The 22,976-nt window shown below is 38.5% G+C and overlaps 3 protein-coding genes across 7 annotated transcripts in view; all 3 read left to right on the top strand.

Moving 5' to 3' along the window:
* The first annotated feature begins 981 nt into the window (after positions 1–981).
* On the top strand, positions 982–1,758 carry LOC6616934. The gene is made up of 2 exons (XM_002041228.2): positions 982–1,058; positions 1,117–1,758. The coding sequence occupies exons 1-2, from the start codon at positions 1,002–1,004 to the stop codon at positions 1,690–1,692; spliced, it is 633 nt and encodes a 210-aa protein (XP_002041264.1). The 5' UTR covers positions 982–1,001; the 3' UTR covers positions 1,693–1,758.
* Positions 1,759–1,986: 228 nt separating this feature from the next.
* LOC6616935 (NEDD8 ultimate buster 1) lies at positions 1,987–4,009 on the top strand. The gene has a single exon (XM_002041229.2). The coding sequence runs from the start codon at positions 2,094–2,096 to the stop codon at positions 3,936–3,938; it is 1,845 nt and encodes a 614-aa protein (XP_002041265.1). The 5' UTR covers positions 1,987–2,093; the 3' UTR covers positions 3,939–4,009.
* An 8,317-nt stretch (positions 4,010–12,326) lies between these two features.
* The window catches only part of LOC6616936 (poly(U)-binding-splicing factor PUF60-B), a 92,237-nt gene continuing 81,587 nt past the window's right edge, over positions 12,327–22,976 (top strand). For 4 of the 5 annotated variants that reach the window (XM_002041230.2, XM_032721413.1, XM_032721414.1 and 1 more), the window contains exons 1-2: positions 12,327–12,539; positions 15,498–15,976. In XM_002041230.2, coding sequence (XP_002041266.1) covers positions 15,870–15,976 — 107 coding nt within the window. In that variant the 5' untranslated portion in view covers positions 12,327–12,539; positions 15,498–15,869. Of the gene's footprint in view, positions 12,540–14,417; positions 14,624–15,497; positions 15,977–22,976 lie in introns of those variants that run through there. The other variant, XM_032721412.1, reaches the window with a different exon arrangement.

A 22,976-nucleotide genomic window follows, 5' to 3' on the forward strand; every position in this document is an offset into this window, starting at 1 on the left:
ATTTACTATACTTATTGAATCAGCTACCATTTTTCACATGAATCATCTGCGGATTAAAGATGCTTCCTGCAACAAACGCAGTTTCCGAGCAAATAAGCCACGCCGGAAAAACAAATTAAGGATGCGCAATCGACGCGAAATGAAACCCCTAAAGAACTCAGTCAGCTACTTTATCACCCGGAGAGATATTGCCACCCCATCCCGGGAAAATTGGAAAGACCCCAGCTAATTCAATGACAGACCACCCGAACACCCTTACAAACGATATTACTACAGACTTTTACGACACTTTTCATTAGCAGCCACACTTGTTGTTGTCGCGGGTAGCCGGAAACTTTCTTTTGTATCTGGGAAATGTCTTGGACCTGGTGGCAGTGTCTTATTTTCCACACACCCCTAGTGGGAGTTATTAACCCTTAACCACACGTTACCATTTATAACCCGGACAAAGTGAACCGAGGGCGTTAAGCTGACAATGGCAACAAATTTTTTCCCTTTTGTCGTCTATTGTGCCCGGAATCTGGTGGCAGCCACCATTCAATTGTGGTTCTTTTCCTCTTTGTCTGCGGTTTATGGCTTTTAATTCGTTCTGAGCCTCGATTCTTAAGGGTGCCCAACTGGATTTCGCACTGACATCAACGGATATTGTGTGATAATTGCCAGGAAAAATATTCGACATTTTTCGAGCGTACATTTCGTTTGCATTTAAATGTGAAAATTAATTAATCATTCCATATTTGTATTCATTTAAAACACTTCAGTTGAGCAATATGAAAATTAACCGATCGAAAATCGAAAATTAAGTATCTTAAGTGGCTTGATACGTATTGATAGATAGATATAAGTACTTCTGAGGTATGTAGTTTGATTGACCGTATACAAAAAGTATTAGATAGTTGGAGTGGGCAATTCGATTAATTTCTGATAAGACGTAGTTTTCCGTGGGTATATAAACTGATCGTCACTAGTGGACGAGAAAATATTGTTAATTGGACAGTAAAATGAAAGCCATCATCGTTTGCCTTCTGGTTTCGGCCAGCTGTCTGCTGACCACTCGGGTAAGATTTGCCAATTAAAAAATTTAACTTATATATATTAAATATTTCTTTGTTTCAGGCCAATTCCATAGAACTGCTGGACGAGAACTTGGACTATGATTTTGACTTTGAATCGGAACTGGAGCAGTTGCTGGATGAACTGGACAATGACACTGACTACATGGATGTGGAGGCACAGGGCTTTATTAGAACCTGCCGCAAAATCCTTCGCAAGGCTTTGAAAACGGTTCGAGGCACCAACTGTATTATCAAGGAAGTGACAAACACCCTGAGCTCCTGCACCAGCTATGTGGATGCTATTGATGCCTGTGGCACTGCCATTCCCAAGGATGTGGCCAAGATTGTGGACTCCGTTAAGCAGATTATCAAAATCTGCGACGATATTCTACATCTGCATTCGAAACTTTGTAAATCGAATAAATCCGTGGGTTCGACCATCAAAAACTCGTCCAAATGTTTCTGGAAATTGTTCAAGGCATCCATGAAGCTGACCCGAAAGATCAATAAGACCTTAAAACTGATTGCCAAATTGCCAGCTGATACCAGTTCCTGCTTCGTAAATGCCACCAATAAGGTCACGGCATCCTTCAACTCTTTTCTGCCCAACATTGATGTCTGCATCGAGTCTATGTAAATATATTATAAAAAAATAAAAACTCTTAAGCTTACAGCAGATTAGATTTGAATTCCTGAACAATAATATAGTGTTTTGATTATTTTGATTTCGTTCCATTAAGATAAGATTACTTCAATTTACAACTGTGAGCCGAACTTAAGTGATTCGATTAAGATTCGTTAATTAATACTGTACTGTAATACTGATATGGAAAAGTAAGCTATTAATTATAAATTACAATTAGAGGGATCTTACTAACGATATGTATATCCTAATTACTTTTTGGCAAGGTCTCTGAATTTATACTTTTTTGGCATTTAGCAAAAACAGATTTTAAGGTAACACTGAAATAGCAGTCAAAAATGTTCGTCATAAATTTAGAAATTATTTAGTTCGATTCGGGCACGGCAGCACGGAACATGTCCCAGATAAACAATATATTCATAAAGCTGCGAGCCCGTCTGCGGGAGCGTGATATCAAGTTGTGGGAGGAGCCGTACTACTTCGAGGAGGTGGGTAGTATCGAGTCGGAGATGGACCGCCTGGCCAGGGACATCAGTGGCGAGCTGGGCATCAGCGTGTCGGACTGCAGGATTGCCTTGACCGAATTGCAGGATGGTGCCTTGAGGAAGCTGGCGGCTCGCAAGGAGTTCAATGACACCGGATTGGCCACGTTCAATGTGCGGTGTGTGGATAGCGCCGGTGGCACCGTGCAGATGCTGGAGATCAAGTGTTCGCTGGGTGGACTGGGCTCGGATTTGCAAGCGGAGGTGGCCAAGAAGCTGGATATCGGTGATCCCCGTCATGTGAGGTGCATCTCCGCAGGACGCATCATCAATGGGCATAAGACACTGGCCTCGCAGGGGCTCAAAACCAATCAGCACCTCATGGTGGTTGTGGGTGGAACTAATGGAGTTCAGGAGTTGCACGAACGTATCCAAAGGATTCGTGCGGACTTGGAGATAGTTGCGGATGCAGATCGCTTTATGGAAATGGAGGATCAGGATGGACGCCCAATTTTCCTGCCACGAGAGGAAAATCGATCCCTATTGATGGCCTTGAGCATGTACGAAGTGGCCAGAGTTGCCATGCGTAAGGAGAACTTCGATGAGGCTCTACTTATCCTACTCGAGGCCGATGAACTCTTCTCCCAATGTGACTCAAAGCTCCTGGAAGGAGTGGATAACTATGCCTTAATCAATCTTGATATTGTGTGGTGCTATCTGCGCCTGAAGAACATCACCCAACTACCAGATGCACAGCGACGTTTGGATATCTGCGAGAGGGGCTTTGTCAAGAGCTACGGCGAGCAGTTCATCCGATTGTTCTCGATAAAGGGCCCAAGTAGCCCGGAAAGAGCTTTGATCATGAGACTGCACCTGCTCCAAGGTGTGCTCCTCTTTCACCAAAATCGCCGGGATGAGGCCTACGAAAAACTGGAGGTGGCGACAATGGACTTGAATGAGGTCAAGATGAATGACACTGAGCTTAGTACTCTCGTTGAAATGGGCTATGAGGAATTGGATGCCAGGTTGGCCTTGAGATCCTGTGCGGGTCAAGTGGATAGGGCCATTCAATTTATCCAGGAACGCAGCGAGAGAATCCGTGAGGAGCGCCAGAAATCGGCTGCCGAGAGGAAAGTCAACCAAGAGATGGTTTCTGCCGGTCAAGGAGAAGAATGGATTAATCCGCGCAGCATTATTAGGCTCATGGAAATGGGCTACGAAAGGCGTTTGGTTGTGGAGGCTTTAAAGAGGACCAAAAATAATCTCGATCGCAGTTTGGATCTACTGCAGCGCCATTCAGATGAAATTAGGGCCAGTCTGCCACCCATTCCTTCTGTCGATGAATCGCTACTTACCACTCTTAAGCACCTTGGATTTTCGGAAATTTCCGCTCGAGATGCTTTGGAAACTACGGGCAACAGCTTCCAAAAATCTCTGAAATTTCTATTGAAAAGTTTCCCCAACGAATCGGAATTACTTCCTGTTATTGAAACCATGACAAAGATTTTGGAGGTTCAAGGACCTTCGAGCTCAACTAGTGCAACTACAAATAGCACCACCTCACACGTAGACTTATCCACCAGCAAGGTGAACATGCTCAAGACTGTTCTTAGTGAGGCCAAGTCGGAGATTGAGTCTTACAATGCCTTCAAGAGATTCAATGAGAACCTCGCCGAAAACAGCAACCACTACTTAAACTTGCCCTTGGATCAGGAGGAGCAAATCCTGATCGAGTATAAACGTTTGCTCGAGGGCTAATAAGAAAAAAAAAAAAAAAAAAATATTTGTAAATCAAAAATAGCCAATAAATAAGTACGTACAAATATTAATTGTTGCTTTGTACTATTTTTATTATCTTTTTTAACCATGTTACCATTTCATTTCACAGCCATCACACTATAGGCTGAATGGTACCTTTTTGTGGCCAAAAACCCATTTTTCAAGAGTCCGTATTACTAAGATCTGATTACGCCATTATGTAAGATTATATAAACACCGTACTGGTCCCGAACGGACTTTAAAGATATTTATTTTGGTAACAAAATTAAATATTAAATTAAATATGAAATTTTATATTTTAATTAAATTTTGGTATCATAAAAGATATGGGCTAGTGTAACCCAATACAAAAAAAAATACTCTTAATATTTTCCGTCGTTCCTGAGTTACCATCTAAAAAATATATAAGGGGCGGTGTCATGCCCACAATTTTTGGTATCATATAAGACATGGCCTAGTATAACCCAATAAAAACAGAGTAAAAACAGAAGCTAAATATCTCCCTCCGTTTTGATGTTATTAATTTTGGCCACAAAAAGGTGCCATTCAGCCCTATAGTGCATCCCTTCAAAATCTCAACTACTTAATGCCCAGCAAAGTATGCTATTCATTTTGGTTGCTGATGTGGTTGCTGCTATTTGCTCACTCATGTGCATAACGTCACAGTTTTTCACAATTTTGTGTATGTGTGTGTGTTGTTGTGTGCGCGTGCTCTTTGCGTGTGACTGACTTTGTGAAAATTAATAAGTTTTCAGACCCTCGCCAATCTGCCAATGCCATGCGAAAGTTCTGCAGATGATGCCCAAATAATTTGTCGTCCTGTTTTGTGGCGTTATTTCCAAATCGTTAAACCTAAAATAAACTCCGCTCAGCTTATTTCACTCTTCCATTTCTTTCTTCATTTCTTGTTTTTTTCGGTTTACGTTGATTTATTATATATGCGAAATGGCGCACACATTTTGAGTGGCTGACATTTTCACTTGACTGCGACTTCCTTCGCTTCTCCACGGCTAAATCGAGCATTCAGTGGTTTTACAAAAAATATAACCGCACCGAAAAGCCATTTTGCAGATTGTTTTCTACTTTTATAGGTGAGCTGGAAGGTCTGGAAGGATTAATCGTTCGAACTAACTTTTTATATTACTTATGGAATGAATTTTTTAATCATATTTAGGTAGGAGGGCATATACTTAGGTGGACTCTTTAATCTGGAATATGTATTAAAATAATAAGTTTGTTTAAGGAGTTCGCCTTGTTTCTTGTTTCAATAAGACCTCGCGTTGTGGCACGAAAATGCCAAAAAATTGTGAAGCAAAAATCGCGCAAAAAATGTCAAAATATTGTTCGAGGACGCGGCGGCCTGTCTTATTTAGTAGCGAAAATGAGCAGCGGCAGGCATATCCTTGCTGGCAAAAAAAAGAAGTGGGTTTGGCAGACGGAGGACACCGTTTAGATTTTGTTCCTTTTTTCCCAGGGACTCAAAATGTGCAAAGGGCTGGGGAAAAAACGAAAAAAAAAAGGTGCAGGGGAATTCTTCACTGGGGCGCGCATTCTTTGGCTGATTTCCGCTGTTTGTTAGTGGAGGTTGCAGCCACACTAAGAAAAAATCAGTATAATTTATCTCTTATGTATTTATAAAAAAAATAATAAAAATAATAATTGTAATAATTGTATTTTAGGAGCAAAACTGCTACTTTTTGATCGGCTTTCATAGTCAAAGAAAGTCAAGAGTTTTTCTCTCAGTGCAGTTGCTTTGGCGTTTGTTGCTGGCTGTTGTTGGCGTTGCTAGATGTTGTTGTCATCAACAGCCAGCAACATTATCATTGTAGCTGCAAGTGGCAGTTGTTGCTGCTGCCACTGCTGTTTGTCCTCATTATCGTTTGTCCCATGCTCTTCTCATGTCTTTTGGCATTTGCATTTCCATAATAATAAGAAACTTTTTTCGTGTTCCCTGGGCAACTTTAATGGGTTTGTAATGTAGCTGAAGTGAACTCAACTCAGTTGCTGTCCTTTTGTGCAAGATATATGCCTCCGATTCGGATCTTAAAAGACTTGAGAACTGCACTAAAATGTAAGCCATGCATTTAAATGTTATGTCTCAAGTTCTCCTCTACCAAAAACAAAAAGTTTTTAAATTGGACAAACTCAAAATTTCTTAGCATTTTGCTTGAGTTAATTAAAAAAATATGGCTCATCAACTTAACCGCAAGAAGTGTCGCATAAATTACAAATTAGTTAATTCAGCCTGGGAACAACCAACCCTCACAACTTTCCCAGTGAACTTTGTAACCTTCTACCACCCAGCAGCTTCATCATTATGGCCAACATTATCTGCTGTGCTTAGGAAAGTGAAAATAATGCAAATGATAAAATTATTTAATGATGCGGAAGTGCGTTGATAAGCAAACGACAAATAATCGCTGCCAAAAATACTTGCCTCGCATTATTCGCTATTTTTTCCATTTAATAAAGGCTATATAGTGGGATAAATTATACAACCAAAAATATATATCTCCAAACTTTCCCAAATTGTTTATATACTTTTTAACTATAGGGTATTATTCCACTAATCCAAGAGTATTTGTTAGTCCAGTGCAGTTTTCCTTTGTTCTCTTATTAAAGTCCATGCCATCCCATAATGCTCAGCTGTACTTGGGCCTATGCAATTTGAGTTGAAATCTATTTACGTTTCACTGGATCCTCGGAAAAGTTTCCCTAATGAGATGAGACCGAAGTCTCATGTGGCAACAGGCGAACTTTATGTGCTCATGAAGTCAAGTTCCATCGCCATTCGCATCGCGTATTGGAGCTCCAAAATGAGTCCATAACTTTTCCGTAATTTACCATTTCATTATGTGAACAGTAAGTGTAAAAAATGCACAAATTAAAAGCGAGCCTTACTTTATAGACATTGCATACCATGTACCTTTTATTTTGTCGCCTCTGGAGCAATAAGTACTTATCCCGCCGACGACTAAAATTAATTTGGCGCCAAAGGACGAAAAAATAAATACAGTTGTTGTTTACGCTCATTCACAGAGTTCGTCATTTTGTCAAATAAAAAACTGGGGGCGTTAAAGGGGTTGGGCCAAGGGTGTGTGAAAATGGATGTGTTGGGGGTGGGGTTTTATTTGGCAAACTGATTTGAGTTCACTCAAATTGATGTGTATTGTTCACAAATTGTTTTAAGTGAAAAGTTAAACGGACTTGTAATGAAATTCCATCAAGCGGAGACCATGGAAAGTTAGTTAAGGTGAACAAAATTTGTAGAGGGTTTGTTTTTGATTAAACTACCTTTTCAAACGTATGGAAAATTGGAAATAGTTTCTGGTTCATATAAAAAAAGGCATAAAATAATCTTCTATTTTAAGATTTCATATATTTGCAAATATTATGAATATTCATAATTTAAGCTTATAGCTTCTTAGCTCTACTGATTGCATGTGTTCCGTGTAGTTTTGCGATTTTTTGCGGTTTTGTTCACTTGGATCCACCCACATTCAGTCATTCATTCGTGCAACAGCCCGAGGTTATGTTTTGTCGTGTTTTGTGCTGCAATGTTGCACCTACATAAAATGGTTAAATGATGCGTTAAAAATGAGAGGAGACCTTCGTTTCGGGGCAGAATCAAATTTCAATGGGTGGTGGTGGAGAACAATGGGGCAACCGGACAAACTGTCGCAGTCACAAATTTTGTCTGCTGTAGGACAAGGCCTACAAGGATATTTTGGGTGTGGGAATGAGCTCGTAAAGTCCCCGGAAAAGGCAACATTTGCTAATGACAAACAATTGCAGCAGTTTGCCACGATGGCGGTGGCATGAGGTCCCAAAGTGCCACACCTCCAAACTTGCACTCCACTCCAACTTTTATTATTATGCACCGTGCGTTTCGCACCGCAAAAATCCGCAAAACACAGCAAAAAAAAAATCATGCAAAATTTAAGGGAAAACCCTTTAGTTTCAGGCGTGGCATGTGCAGCACATAAATTTTCCTTGGTATTTTTTATGGCCTAGGTATATATACTTTTAAGCTGTTCCCTTTTTATTTTCGGTATTTTAATTGCAATGAAAGTGTGGTTGAAAAAAATGAACTTATGAGCGCTTTTTATGCATTCATAATAACCAGAGACACTGTCACATGGACCACAAGTTGCTGTAACGGCGCCACTCTATGATTTGTGGCATATTTATGTAAATTTGTGGTTTTTACCCACTGCCAGTTGAACATCTCTTCAGAGCCCGGCTAAAAAAAGGCCACCTTAAAAACAGCCGGCAACAGGTGTTGTGGCCGACCAATTAGTGGGAGTTCCGACCAGAATCGCTTTTACGATGGCCAACTTAAGAATTGGGAATGGGAGCTTAGGGACAGTGCAGCTATTTGTTGCGATTTCAAGTTTGTATAAATCTTATGCCCATACTTCTGTTAAAGTAATATATTTTCTAAAAGCAACAAAGTATTTAAAAATACCTATCTGGTAGAATATATGTATGCACAATTTGTTTATGATATTAATTAAATCCCTACTTATATAAGCAGTAAGAAGAGTAAGTTCTTATAACGAAGACCAACCAAATAATGGGGCATCTGCTCATTCGAAAGGCTTGACCACTGCAAAAACTGAACATGGTGGACAATTGGGCCACCCTTCGTTGGTCTGCTGACAATGTCCTTGTCGTCCTGAGTGACCTGAGCAAAACCGAGCTGAACTGTCGCTGCCATCGACGACAGGTGTGCATGATTTATGAGATTTACATATCAGTCCGCTGGCCGATGAAGCGCGTTGCTGCGGCGTCACCGCCAGGCGGACATTGGTGACAAGATACAGATATAGATATAGATAGCTTCGGAGGGGGTGACAGCAAGTATTTTAGCCATGTCCGCCAGAAATAGGCTAAAATGAAATGCAAATTTTGTGCACTGATTGATGATATTACGCTTGTTAAGGTCAACTCCCACACTTTGCCAAAGTTCCCCAACTACTTTCGCACTTCTTCCTTTTTCATGGCTTTTCCCCATATGGCAAATGAATTTCAAAGCGACAGGGAATAAAAGGACAATGAAAAAAGTTGCATACTTTGGGGCTGTAGGGAAAAAAATACTTTTGTACTGCTACATTTCAGGCGGAATTTTGGCTTGAAAGACATTTTAAGTGCTCTACATTTAATATAAAAACTAAAAAAGTAAAAATTTATTTAGAAAGAATTTAAGGAAATATGAAATCAAGTATATGCATTGGTTATACTTTTTGATCACCAAGTTGTATACAATTTTGAATTACTGATGCCGCTAATCTTTCTCGAGAGGAAAAAATTCCAAATGTAATCGGATTGCAAAGAGAAATTTTGGGAAACACTCTGAAATCATCTAACGAACAACCCATTTCCAAAAATCCTGCATGTACGCCTCTTTCCCACGGCTGCAACGTGCTCATTAACTAGACGTGGCATGCCTGGCAGACGACAGCATATCGCCTGCCCCTCCGTATAATGCCGTCCGCCCCCATATCATGTGGCAACTGCCCCCTCCTAAATCTGCAGAAAATCAGCGGCAGGCAACATGTGTTCCTGATATTTTTATGGCATTGGATACATGCAGTCGGGGTCTCAGTTTCTCGGTGGCAAGGAGCAGGAGAAGCCTAAGCTGCCTAATTGTTATGTGCACAATTCGCAAGCAACGGGCATAAACAGCACTGTGATTTGCAGACCTACAAGCCTACATGCCACGCACACCCAGGACACCAAGGACCATATAGGACCAAAGACCACGGCAGAGTCATAAAATTTTCATCTGGCAGTAGTTTTAACGACTCAAATCGGACTTAAGGGCTCACCGAGGACATTAATCTCGGCGAGGAATGAGGAAGAAAGTGTCCTCACTGAAATTTGCTGGCGTAAGCATTAATGAAATTGTTGGGATCCTTGTATGACTAAGCACTTAAGAAGAAAATGTGTTCATAACTATATAAAATTAAGGAATATTCTATTATCTAAAAACGTTAAATTTAATGGCTAAGCAATGAGTATAGGTTTTTGTAAAATAATTAATTACCTAAAAACTTATATACTTCAATATATTACTGATAAATCTTGCATAAAAGCTGCATATATTTCTTCAATTGAGCCCTAAATCTCTGAAATTGCTGTTTAATTTTATGGCTGCTTCATTATTAGGCCAATAACCGACGTTGCCCGCTGCTGGTTAACACCCTGCTCCTCTGGCCCTTAACCCCAGAAGGCCCCACGTGTTCGATTTTACTGCCGGCCAAGGGTTTCACTCCTTTCTGCTGATCAATAAAATGGAAGCTAAATCAATTAGCCAATGGCGGGGGACTGGTAAACTTCTTGGCACTTTCATGAACTTCTGGCCGGTAATTAAAATCCACCCACAATACCAATCTGTACTGGAACAGATTTCACTAATTACTTTTATGACCCAAATTTGCTGAATGCGCAGTTTGCTATAAATTTCTACCTTTGAGCGGTAATAAACCCCGGGCACATCAGTTGCAGACTAGATATTGCCATCAATGGCTTGGTCAAAGATTTTGTCCTGTTAATACCCTGTATTCCTGGATGGATCTTAGGGTATTTGGGCAATCTACATCTGGTGAAAAGAATGGTAACTAAAAATATCAATATCAATATCAATAATCTAAAATGTATGGTATTGAGATCCAAAATATTTCAGTTTTTATATTTGTTTTTAATTTTAAATTTCAATAACTTTTTTTAAAATAATTTATAATGAAATAATAGGTATCTTTTGGTTGGGAAGACGAACGCAGACTTTTTCTTAGAACATTTTCTTTTTATTCGTTTCAGTCACTTCTCTCGCCATTTCCGAACTAATCGAAGACGCTTTCTGCCAGAATTTATTGCTGCTTCGGCGGGGGCGTGGCAGGCGGTGGGCGGCTAAGATGTAGACGAAGAGGAGGCGTGGCAGGGGCAAAAACTGCTCCTTTGACCTGTCTGCCTCAGTCACTGTTGCTGTTGCTATTGTTATATATTTCTCCTTCTTTATCGCCCGAAGCTCTGCAAACAAGTTTCTTGTGTCCCGACAAAAAAGGAACCAACATGAAAAAATGGACCAAACAAAATAAGGGAAAATATATTACGGAAAAAAACTCTTTTCGCCGTCAGCTGCTCGATTGCAGAAAACTCGTTGCGCTTGTTGCGCGTTTTGTTGTGAATTATAAAGAAAATAAAAAGGGAGCAAATTACATGAAATCTTGCTTAGGAATGGGTAGGCCTTTGATGTTTTTAGGCCGTCTAATAAGCCGCTGAAGTTATTGTTTTAGATTTTTTTCATCTGATTTGGGAGTGCCAGTCTGCGATTTTGCAAAGAAAAAATTAATTTGTGTAAAATATTGAATTTTGCGAGGGCGTGCCGGCATTTGGTAATTGCTGTGGGTGCAACAGGCGACAAAAATGCTATAAAATAACGTATAAACTGGGATTAAGTCGTTGTTTAACAATCATATAAGAATTGCATAAGCTAAAATAATAATAGAGTGTGTGTTAAATTAAAATTACCATATTACAAGCATTGTCATGTAAGTTTTCATTCAAAGTTAATTAAATAAAAATTTTTATTGCACTTACTTAAGCAACATTTTTAAAGTACCGAAAAATACCAAGTAAATACCAAATGATGCTCATTTCCATTTCCCCACTGCAAAAAGCCAAAGCAAACAACACTACGTCGCAACATACGGGACCGGAAGTAAGAGAGCGCTCGAGTGCGAACGGGACAACAGTATGAGCCCAAAAAGTTGTTGCTGTCTCCCCAAATGGCGTTTTTTGAGCGACTTCGCCGCAAACAACAACGCTCTCTCAGTTTTTGGGAGAGAGAGCAGCATTTAGGTTTGTTTTTGCTGCTTGGCTGGAGGTGTGGTGGGGCGAGGGAACCGTTTATGTTGTGGGTGGTTGTTGCCATCGCATCGCGAGAGAGAGAATGATTCCGCTCTTCTTTTGGAATACCCTGTACTTCAGAAATTCCGAGAGTATATGGCGATTGCAGAGGGTTATTTTAAATTATATATTATTTTATATATTTTATAAATAAGTTACTAAAGTTTTTATTATTTTTATAATTATATCCATCAGTGGGAAGTTAAGAGCTAAGTGTATCTAAAACTTATTTTATCTAAAAACCGGGTATCTTCAAGTTGGAAAACTCGACCACTTGTTTTATTTTATTGTGCTTGCCGCAAACGACAAACAACCGAGAGAGGTAGAGCGACGAAGACAGGGAGAGGTATAAAAGACGAGAGGCGGCGAGAGAACTTTTCCGCGGGGGCCGCTTGTACTTGTATCTCTATCTTTCGGTTCGGTTCAGGCATATCTTTCGGATTCAGTTTGCTTGCGACCGTTACAACAGCCAGTTGATTCGAAGCGGAGCGATTCGTGGATTCGTTGTCATCGTGTCGTCGTCGTTTTGTCGTTGATTTCCGTTTGTGCATGCAGATAAAGTCAGGTCTTAACTTGATTCTGGGCCCAAAATCGAAATCGAAACCAAAGTGGGCTAATGGAAAATAAACAAACAAACAAAGCTCGAATTTTGTTTGCCGCGCATTAAAAGTAATTCCTATTTGTCGCCCCTAGAAAATAATAAGAAAATCTGTTTCTGGCATGTTGCATGACTGAATTAAATAAATTACGTGTTAAATTGTTAAGCTAAATGAACAAACCGCATCCATAAAACGGATGCGAGTGCATGCAAATTAATTAAAAATACGATTCGAAATCTCTCTACACATGCATGCACAACCCATCAAGCTTTATTCAAATCAATGACTTGAGCGGCTAAATAAAATATGTATTTCATGGCTATTAAGATTATAAACAAAATTTATCATTAAATCTAATATCAACTTTCATGGTTTATTAACTAATGATATGTTTAACTAATGAATCCCAAAACATAAAGCAATTTAATTCGCTATGACTAAGAGACCGATAAACCATACAAAAGACGAGTTCAAGATATGTGTATATAAATAAAATAAAACAATGAACTCTCAGCTCCAGATAAAAAGCCCAGTAATTTGACTAAATAAAACACGTGTAATTAAATAAGTGCTTTACTAATAAATTGATACAACATTCAATTCAAATGAAATAAATTTATATCAAATTTCGATTCGAGATGGGTGAACATTTGTGCACTGTAGAAAACAAAGAATTTTCAAAGCAAAAAAAACCATTATCAAACTACAAGCTGTGGTTAATGTTTACTGTGGTTGTTGTTAGTGACTAGCTTAGTTTTATCAACAACAACCATTTTGCGTTTCGGTTTTGTGTATTTCTCAATGAGTTGTGTATGATAAGAACTGAAAGGCGACACAACATTTCAAGAAAATCAGAAAAAGTTCTAGAAACTAACGATAATGAAATATTTGATGAAAATTTAACAAATTTTCGTTATTTAAAAGAAATAAAAAGCCCGTGTGCAGTTCAAAATCCCATGGAATATGTGACAATTAAATTAATTAAGCATAAACAACAGATACGATTACTGAACACTTTACAACCGAAATAAATTTGATTTGTAAATTTCACATAAATCAAAGCGAAATAGCTGGCAATCCTTCCCTTCAACTGAATTAAACAATTACTCTTTGTTTCTTAGCTTAAAGCAATCAAAATCAACAAAATGCGTCAGCTGCGAGCTGAGCTTTAAAAGAAATACGAGCTGAGCAAACAATATAAGATAAACACAGAAAGTCAAGTACAGTCAGTGCTCCAATTTTGTAACCCACAAATATATTTTAGGATTTTCCCAATAAAGTAAAGTGCAAATTGTTTAAAACGACAGCTCACAAATAAGTCATGAATTTTTTCGAAATATAAATAAAATAGTTCCTGTTCTTTACACTTTAATGTCAGTAAGTTAGAGCCTGTAAATAACAATTACTAGGAAATACTGAATTTAGTTACATACATGCTACAAGTAAGCTCTTAAATCTGTTATTTTAAATTATACTTCGACGTTATTTCTTATAACGTATTTTATGAAAATCTGCAAAGTTGCTTAAAACACCTTCAAAATGTTTGAAGTAGAGATAATGGAGTTATCCTTGATGGTGGGTGTTCCACTATTCCAGAGCCCACTGTAAACTGGAGGGAGAACAAAGCGGACTATAAAGACGCTCGTTCGGCGACTCAGTCTGCTGGCTATATGTGACTATATGGCTATATTGTAGGCCTATTGTCTGGGGAAACTGCATGGAACTGCATATCGGAAATGATTATGGGGGGAGTACCAGCTTGACGAAGGGTGAGGCGCGATAAAAGACACACAAAAGGGGGGGAGAAAAAAAATGTTGGTACGTCATTAACTGACTCAGCCGCATGTTGCATCCAAGCTATTTTGTTGCTCCTTTTTCTGCTCAGTATTCACGTCCTGCAAAGAGAGACTCAAATTCCAGAGAGAGAGAGAGAGAGAGAGAGAGAGCGTGAGCGGAGAGAGAGAGCGGCTGAGCTTCAGCGCAGCTCGGCGAAATTCGCTGAGCTCGCCTTAAACAGTTCGCAGCCGTTCCTTCACCGTTAGTTAAAAAAAATTCCTTGCTCGAAGCGGACGGGTTGTCGAATTTCGTGGATTTTTGCGAATATTTCCCGTGTAATTTTCGTCACGCGTCGTTTATTTGCACCAGCCAGTGTGTGTGAGTGTGTGTATTACGTACTAGTGTTTGTGTATGTGTAAGTGACTCAACTCGAAGACATTTTTGTTTCTTTTGTCGAGGGACGCTTCTTTGGTTTTTTTTATTTCTTTTTCACATATTCGCATATTCTTTTGCGGCGAATTCAATGACGTCGCAGAAATTTGTTTTTATCTCATGAATTTATGTTTCTGTATGCGTGTGCATGTGTTTTTGTTCAAGCAAATCGATTTAATTTATGAAAAATTAATACCAAAACCGGCAGCGAACTATACAAAAACTATGCAAGCGATCCAAGACTCAAATGTTTTTAATTAAAAGCCGTGTGTGAAATATTATCAAACCACAACGGCAAAAACAACAATATTTTATCACAATTTCGAGAGCGGCATGCACGTGTGTGCGTGCTTGAGTGTTAGTGTGTGTGTGTGCAGTGGCGTGTGTGTATGTGTCGAAAAAGCCGGCAATGGCAAAAGAGAATTCAGAATTCAGCATTGAAAGGGGCGAGAAGCAGAAGGCAAAAGCGAATGCCAAACAGCGAAAGTAAAAGCTTAAAGCTAAAAACAAAGAAATGCCAAAGAAAACCCAGAAAGCCAAAAAATGATACAAATAATAAATAATGAAAATCAATGTTATGGGAAATGGAAAAGCGCTTCAAAATTGATACAAACAATGAAAACGCAAACATTGACAAATACATTTCATTTAAGGAAAAAAATCCGAGCTTAATGAATCAGTAAACATACAAATAAATTCAGCTTTATACATTTACTAATAAAATAAAATAATGCATCCTTACTAAATAGTTAATCATAAAAAATACAAAAAAAAAAAAAAACATGTTATATTGTTATATCATACTTCATTTTTTTTCTAGAAAATCTAAAACCTTGCCATCTAATATTGGTGGTAATAAAAATGTGTATTACCTAAGAAAAACAAAAATAATTCAGTGCGGTTATAAAATACGAAATATTTAACAAAATAGTTGCAAAAAGTCAACAGAAAAGTGCAAAGAAATTAATCTGAAGAAAACCGAGATAAACAAAGTATTTGGTGCGACCTAAAGTGATTTTCTCAGCGTGTGTCTTCGGGATATAAGCGAAAAACCAGCAAAATTTACTGCTTTGGAAACTCCGCTCTCAACATAAGCACCAACAACAACACCATCAACCCCCCCGGCGGCAGCAGCATCAACCTCCAGATTCAGCACCACCAGGCTCAGCACCACCCCCAAAACAGTGCGAGAATGCTGTTCGAGAATCCGGCGGTTGCGGCCAAGTTGCCCTTTCCGTACAACGTGCCCCCGCCCCTGCAGGCGGCGGCGGCAGCAGCGGCGGCTGTCCCAAATCTAAGGTGAGTTTTCCACTTTCCACGACGGAAAAGCCTGAGATATTACAGTGAAAACTAATTGGGAAGAGTAACACTTCTGCGTTATTTACTGTGTCACTTATTTTAGATATGAGATGGGACGAAATTGGTTGTATACATACTTAAATGTATGCAGGAGTCCTTAAAGTTAGCTTGCTTCATTTCATGAAAAGTAGTATACTTTTAGGCGCCACAATACGGATATATTAAAACTTAGGATTATTTTTCTAGAAAATGATACAATCTACTACAATTTTTTCCAAGTGCATCTGAAAAGTAAGAACTCTGCGCGTCTCAAGGACATTAAAGGCGTTAATGCGCTTTGAGGTTTTTACTGTCCGTTTTTTTTTTCTCCCAGTTTTTCCCCAACTTTTACCTCAGTGGCATATTTATGAAAATTGTTTTGCTCTTTGCTTGTTTTTAAATTTTTCATCAGGCACTCAGCCTCCGTTTGAGACGCGGGTAAATTTTCCAACCTATAATTTCACTAAGTTGCTGTCCGTAAATTGCATTCATTTATTATATGAGATTGGGGGCAATATTTACGTTGGGATTGTTAAAATCGTTCATTTTGGTCTGTACTGTGTTACTTATTACTATTTCAGGACAGTTTTAAAAAACCTTAAAAAATTATAAATAGCTTAGTTACAGTTATTAAGCCTATTGCTCATTATGCGAACATATTGTCCTTACTTTCAAGTTCTTCACAAATAAATTAAAATTAATGAATTGCATTCCACTCCAGAATGTCCGCGATATTTTTCCATTATGAGTCACTGTCAAGTTTTGTAAATTTGTATTTTTTTCGTAATTTTCCTGAGCCCGGTAATAAATGATTGTAGGCTTGGGCGTTTTTATTAATGCTCTGTTTTTGCCCTAAGTGACGTTTTTAATGAAGCATTTCGTGGCACAAAAGTGAGAGTAAACGGTTTTAAAAAGAGCCTTGCTGCCAAAAGGGCACTTTTCTGGCATAAAAATTAAAGCCGACATTCAAGTTCGTCAACGTCATTGGAACTTGCTTTACTTTTCATATTAAAAACGATCGTCTGGCGCCAGTCAATTAAGATTTTTAAGTTTTTAATTTTCGCTTCCTCAGTGTTTGCTTTTCAATTAGCATTTTATTTATTATCTCATAATTATTTCCCTCGGCGTGTGTCAAATTTTTTTCCTTTGCTTGGGGAAACTATTCAAATTATTCAAGCAAAATCAGGCATTCTTTAAGTGTTTTCGATATTGTAGCTTATGCAATACTTTTCAATATTGAATTACTTGGAAGAACAATTGTGTACCTATTTTCAACCGGCAGCAATGCCAAAATATATTATGAAATTTAAAATTATCCCCATGGCACTTGACAGAGAATGTAAACTAGATCCAAAAATCGAAAGAAAAACAGAAACGAAAATCGCTCATCGATGGTCAGAGAGCATAGACAAAGCGTTGATTGGATTTAAAGTGACAGTAATAAATGACAAGATGGGCAAGTTTCGTTTATAAATACTTGTACCAAAAGGAACAAAAAAAATTATGTGGCTAGAAAAAAAATAGAAGCAGAACTTGGCTGGCTGACTGAACTTGCACCAGATGAAATCTGAGGGAAGCAAGAAGCCAAAGAACGTGCTAAATAAACAGACATCGTCGCCACATTTTCGATTTGACACACTGACAGGAAAAACAAATGACAGCGTACCCGGGAAAACGAGAATCCGAGATGCTCCGCTCATTTTGCTCGAGCAGGCAAATTGATTTCCTCGTATTTGGGGCCCACTGTAATATGAGGCATTGAAAAATGCACAAATTCTTGGCTCTCGTCCTCTCGTTGTGGCGTTGTTAATTGTGCGTTGTTTTAACTGCATTTAGTGCAGGCGTAAATAGCCAAATTGTTAACTTAATTATTTTCGGCTTCTTACGCACAGTTTGCTGTGAATTATAGACATCTAAAGGTCTCACAGTGGGCTCTACAAATGAAATACAGATAAATATTATAATTTAACGTATACTTAATATTTCGCAACTGACATTGAAGTTAAGCCACTGTCAAGTTCCGCCGTAATTAGTCAAAGCCCAGGTCAATCATTTCATTCGCTTTTTATGCACCAGACAGCCCGGTAAATAAGAATCAGACAGCAATTATATATATTTCATTCGCTGCACTGCTTGCATATTAATCGAGGCAAACCCCTCGAAATCCCCTTGTAATTTGTATCTTTATCTCGAAGTAAGCTGGCATACGTGGTCGGCAAGTGACCTTCCTGCCTACTCAATAAAATTAGTTAAGTGCCCAGCTTGAGGTATCACAATTTAATGCCACACTTTTTTCCGTCGTGTAAAAATGAAATGCCACATGAATTAGAAATTAAAAATGCCAATCTTTTGGGGCAGAAGACATGTGAGCAGTATTATCTCTCTCTCTCTGCAACCCTTTCACGCTTTCTTCGCTCGATTTCCCAGGATTATTAAGATGTTGCCTGAAAGACACTTTTCCTCATGGTCTTATATTTGTTTGTTTTTTTTTTATTTATTTTAGTTTTGCGCATTTGAAATACATTTTTCTTCACTGGTTTAGTTTTATTTGGTACGCTCGCACTTTTGCCAAGTTTTTACTCTGCCGCCGAGTGATTATTCATAAGACTTCGCCGAGAGATTTGCGCCGGGGCGTTTTGACTGACAGCTACAACGGCTGTTCTTATTAAGGTAGCACCACCGCACCACCGTGCCACCGAGTGGAGCACGACCATTGACGATAGTGGCACCAACCACCCACATCTTGGATTTATTTAACTGCGTATCCGAAGCGCTCTCTTTTTGGGTGCTTACTTAAGCTGATTACATCTGGCGGGTTTCTATGGCCGGGAATTTTCCAATCCGACTGCTCGGAGGGGTTTCTTTTGGATATCATTTGTCTCTTCACTGGCCTTTGAAAATATCTTCTTGTTATATTTACGAACAGTTTTGCAGTTGGTACAGACTTTGGATTTTGTATCTAAGTATCTTAGCTCTTAAAATCTATGCTTCTGAAACGAAACAAGCTCTATGCTGGAGCATATACATTTTAATATAAATTTCACCACAGTTTGTCGGTTTGCCAAACCAAGTTTGTGTGCTAATTTCCCATTTTTTCCTATTTCTGGGTTTCTACGAACGTATCTAACAAACTCATTATCCGGTCATCGTAATTTATCTGCCCACACGCACTGCGTTGGCAGTTATAACTGTAAGTCTCGATTCAATTGTTCTCACATGTTCGCCTTTTGAATGGCCGCAACAAATTGACCAGCCAGAAAATGTACGAATGGACACTCATCTCTCATTTAGATTGGGCATGACAAACCGAAATGAAATAAGAAAACATAGACGGCACAAAAAAGTGCGGGTAAAAAGCAGCTTAAAGTTCCTTGACTTCACTGCCATATAAACTCGATTTAGGTTCCAGAGAAAAAATGTACAACAATTATGAAAATATTGTATTATAACATTATAACTAATATTATTGGTGAATATTTCGCCGGTAGTTCTTCATGTAACTTGACTTATTTGTAAAGTGATGTATAAATTCCTAGATAAATTTGTTTTTGATTGAGTTGCATGCATGCAACATGATATATGTGGCAAGCATTTGCTCGCAGCTCGCATTCCACTTAAAATTGCGAATGAATAGTGCTGAATGAATGAATGCACTCATGATTTTATCTAGATTGTTTTTTCTCTATTAGCAGCAGATAAAATTGTAAAAGTTGTCTAGTTTGCTTTTACTGTCAAGCTGCCGGCATGGAATTTTCCTCTATGCAGTCGGCAACTTTTGAGTATTTTCCGCACCCCTCTGATATCTCGGTTTTCCACGTTGTGGGCGTGTTTCAATTATTTGCACGAATTGCACGCCGAAGGATGGGAAATAATCCCGGGTTCAGACTGCGTGTGTGTTTATGCACTTTAATTGAAAAGCCATCATCGCACAACTTGAAAGTTGAAGGCACTCGAAACGAATGCCGCGTAAATATTTTGCCCAAGATTAGAGATTCGAATACATTTGCAGATACTGTTTGTTTCGGGTAGCTTTTCAATTTGAATTTTGATAGATTATTTGTTTTGGTTATCAACAGTTTAATGCCTAATGAGTTGCATGTGATTTGATGACCGGATTACGCACTACGCAGTGTAGTGAATATTATGTTATATATGAAATTTCATATATATTTGTATATTCCAATAAATCTTTACTTTTGCATATTTACCCATGACTACATTTTGATTTTACTCAACCGTTATGTGGCAAGATATCATTAGGTGCTTGGCAATTTGTTTATTTCTTGTGTTTACTTCTTCAGAATTTTTCCCAGTAAATGCACATATATTTCTCGACTTATGCAGCACAAGTCTTCACTCAATTTCTTTCATACAAGTACATATTCAACTTCAAGAGGCTTATATGTAAATTCGTTTTACGTACAAGACGCAGTCAGCTTATGTACAAATGCGTACAAATATGTACTTGCCCAGCAGTTGCATTCACTGAAACACTGAAATTTCCACAAAAACAGAATAGTCACAATTTAAAGAACAATTTTTTCACATGACTGATTAACTTTAGAATAGCAAAATATTACAATTATTCAAATACGCGTGTGGGTGATTTTTTTTTTAGTAGCGATGCATTTGTGTTACTTCTGGATGTATATGGGTAAATATATATATGTACAAACATGTAAATATGTACATATATGCGGAGAAAAACTCGTTCGTTTGTTATTTGGCATACGAATGGGGGAAAATTGCATTTTCTCAAGTGCAGGGCCGCATTAAATTATGCACAAACGAAGGGCGTCTTTCCCTTTGAAATGGAACATTTCAAAAAATTCCGAGCATGAAATTCTCAAGATTTTTTGCACCGAGCGAAGAAAGGCGGCACCAAGTGAAAACGAAATGAATTTACATCAAGTGAGTGTTTTAAATACGACATTATGCGAAATGTTCATCCAAGCCATAAAAATGCAGCATTGCAACGGGAAACCAAACTGATTGCATTTTGAATCGCATTCAGCAAAAATAGATTGATTAATTTCAACGTTTGCCAGATACATTTGCAATCCCTTAGATCAACTAGCATGACTCACCTAAATTCACCTTGCATTAATTAGTGCAAAAAGTAGAACATATTGCAATTAAACTCAAAGACTTGTCCTACATTTTCATAATCAATTATAATCAATTTCCTTTTCCAATCGCCCTCCGAAAGATATAATTTCGTTTCCAACTGGGTCAATCTTAAAACATTTTTCGGACCGCTTGTCGCTGTCAATTTGTTAAATGTTTTGTGAGGCATTTGTATAACGAAATTTAGCGACAAGATATTTGCAATTTTTGTTTTTTTTTTTATTACTGATGTGCAAAAGCAAATTGAACAAGAATTTTTACGTTTGAAATAGTTTTGTTAATGTTGTAAATTTTTTTTTCACACTTGGCGTGTGTAAAAATTAATAATGTTGATTTGTGGCGAAGAGGCTGTGAAATTCCTGCAGTTTTTATCCAGCTGACAATAAAACTTTCCCATTAATGTGTCAATTGCAAATGCTGCAGAGTACAGAAATAAACGAGCAAATTGAATTGCGAAGCCAAAGTAAATAAAGCCATCAATTCCGCCGCTACTCCCCGATTTTCTATCAATCTTCTGGCCATATAACCCCGCATAAAAACTCTCAAGAAACGGGTAATGAGACTCATTAGAGGTTATGTTTTGCTTGGTCTTTTGTATTTTTGGACGAGTTGGTAGTAGCCCGTTTGGCTGGTAAATAAGTTTGGCCCATTGCGCATTTAGTTCATTAACCTCTCCAACTACAATTGTTGTAAATTTTTCGCTCGGGGAGTTCATTGTTGGGCCCCAAAAAAGCTGACTGCCTGACTTGGCTGACTTGGGGCTGACTGGCTGGCATGGCCTGGCCTGGCCGCAAGTTGGCCTAACAAAATGGTTATAAAAAGTACAAAATTGTTTGCTACCCATGGCCTGATATGCCAATTAAAGTGCGACCAAGCTCTGGGCTCTCGAAGGCGTCTCCTCTCTTTCTTGTGGGGGCGTGTGCTTTCCCCCCGCTGGTGGATCTTGGCTTATTGTTAGCCTGGTTAGAGGTTACGGCTAACAATTACTTAAAATTAGCTGCCAGTAGCCGGGCAACGGCCATAAAAATCTGTCTGATAAAACTCAAGTTTGGCTGAAGTTTTGCCGGGGCGGTAACAAAAGTTTATCGTCTTGAATGGAAAATGTTTCTTGCTACCGCGTTGTGAAGTACACTTAATTAAGGCATTTATTCCATAATTAACTGGTTTATTGTAAGCAAATATTATGCACTACCTAATTATGTATTCGAAACTAAAGTATCAGAAATATCAGAAACTATTCCCCATGGAACCGTGGCTTCTCTACTTCCTTCTACCCATTCAAATGACTGTGACAAAACAATTCCAAATAATTAATGTCAAGAGCAAGCGCACACACCACACAACACACACCGTACACACCATACATACATATCGTTCAGATATGACCGAGTATATCTGAGTTTGATGTATGTGCTGTGACAGTATCTGATTATTGGCATGCGTATCTATCAGTTACATTAGTGCGCACAGATATATTTCAAGTTTATATATGCATATTGCCCAGATATGCACCCATATTGGTAAATACTTGTACATATATACATTTATATATATATGTAGAAAAATAGATATATGAATTTATCATAAGTCTCGGCTGCTGCTACTGCTGGCTGACTGAAGGAATTTTTATTATCGAAAGGTTATAAATTGAAGACAATGAAATCAATTGATTGGCATTTCTGAGACGTCTGTGGAGGCGACTGGCTGGGTTGGATGGTGGTCATGGAAGGGGGTGGGATGGGGGCATTATTATGGCATCTGGGTGTGCATCGTTAGGCATTTGCAGCAATACTTTGACCCCGTTTGTGTGCGCACTCGAACTGCACTGGGATTC

Source organism: Drosophila sechellia, chromosome 3R (assembly GCF_004382195.2).
Source record: "Drosophila sechellia strain sech25 chromosome 3R, ASM438219v1, whole genome shotgun sequence".
Lineage (NCBI taxonomy): Eukaryota > Metazoa > Arthropoda > Insecta > Diptera > Drosophilidae > Drosophila > Drosophila sechellia.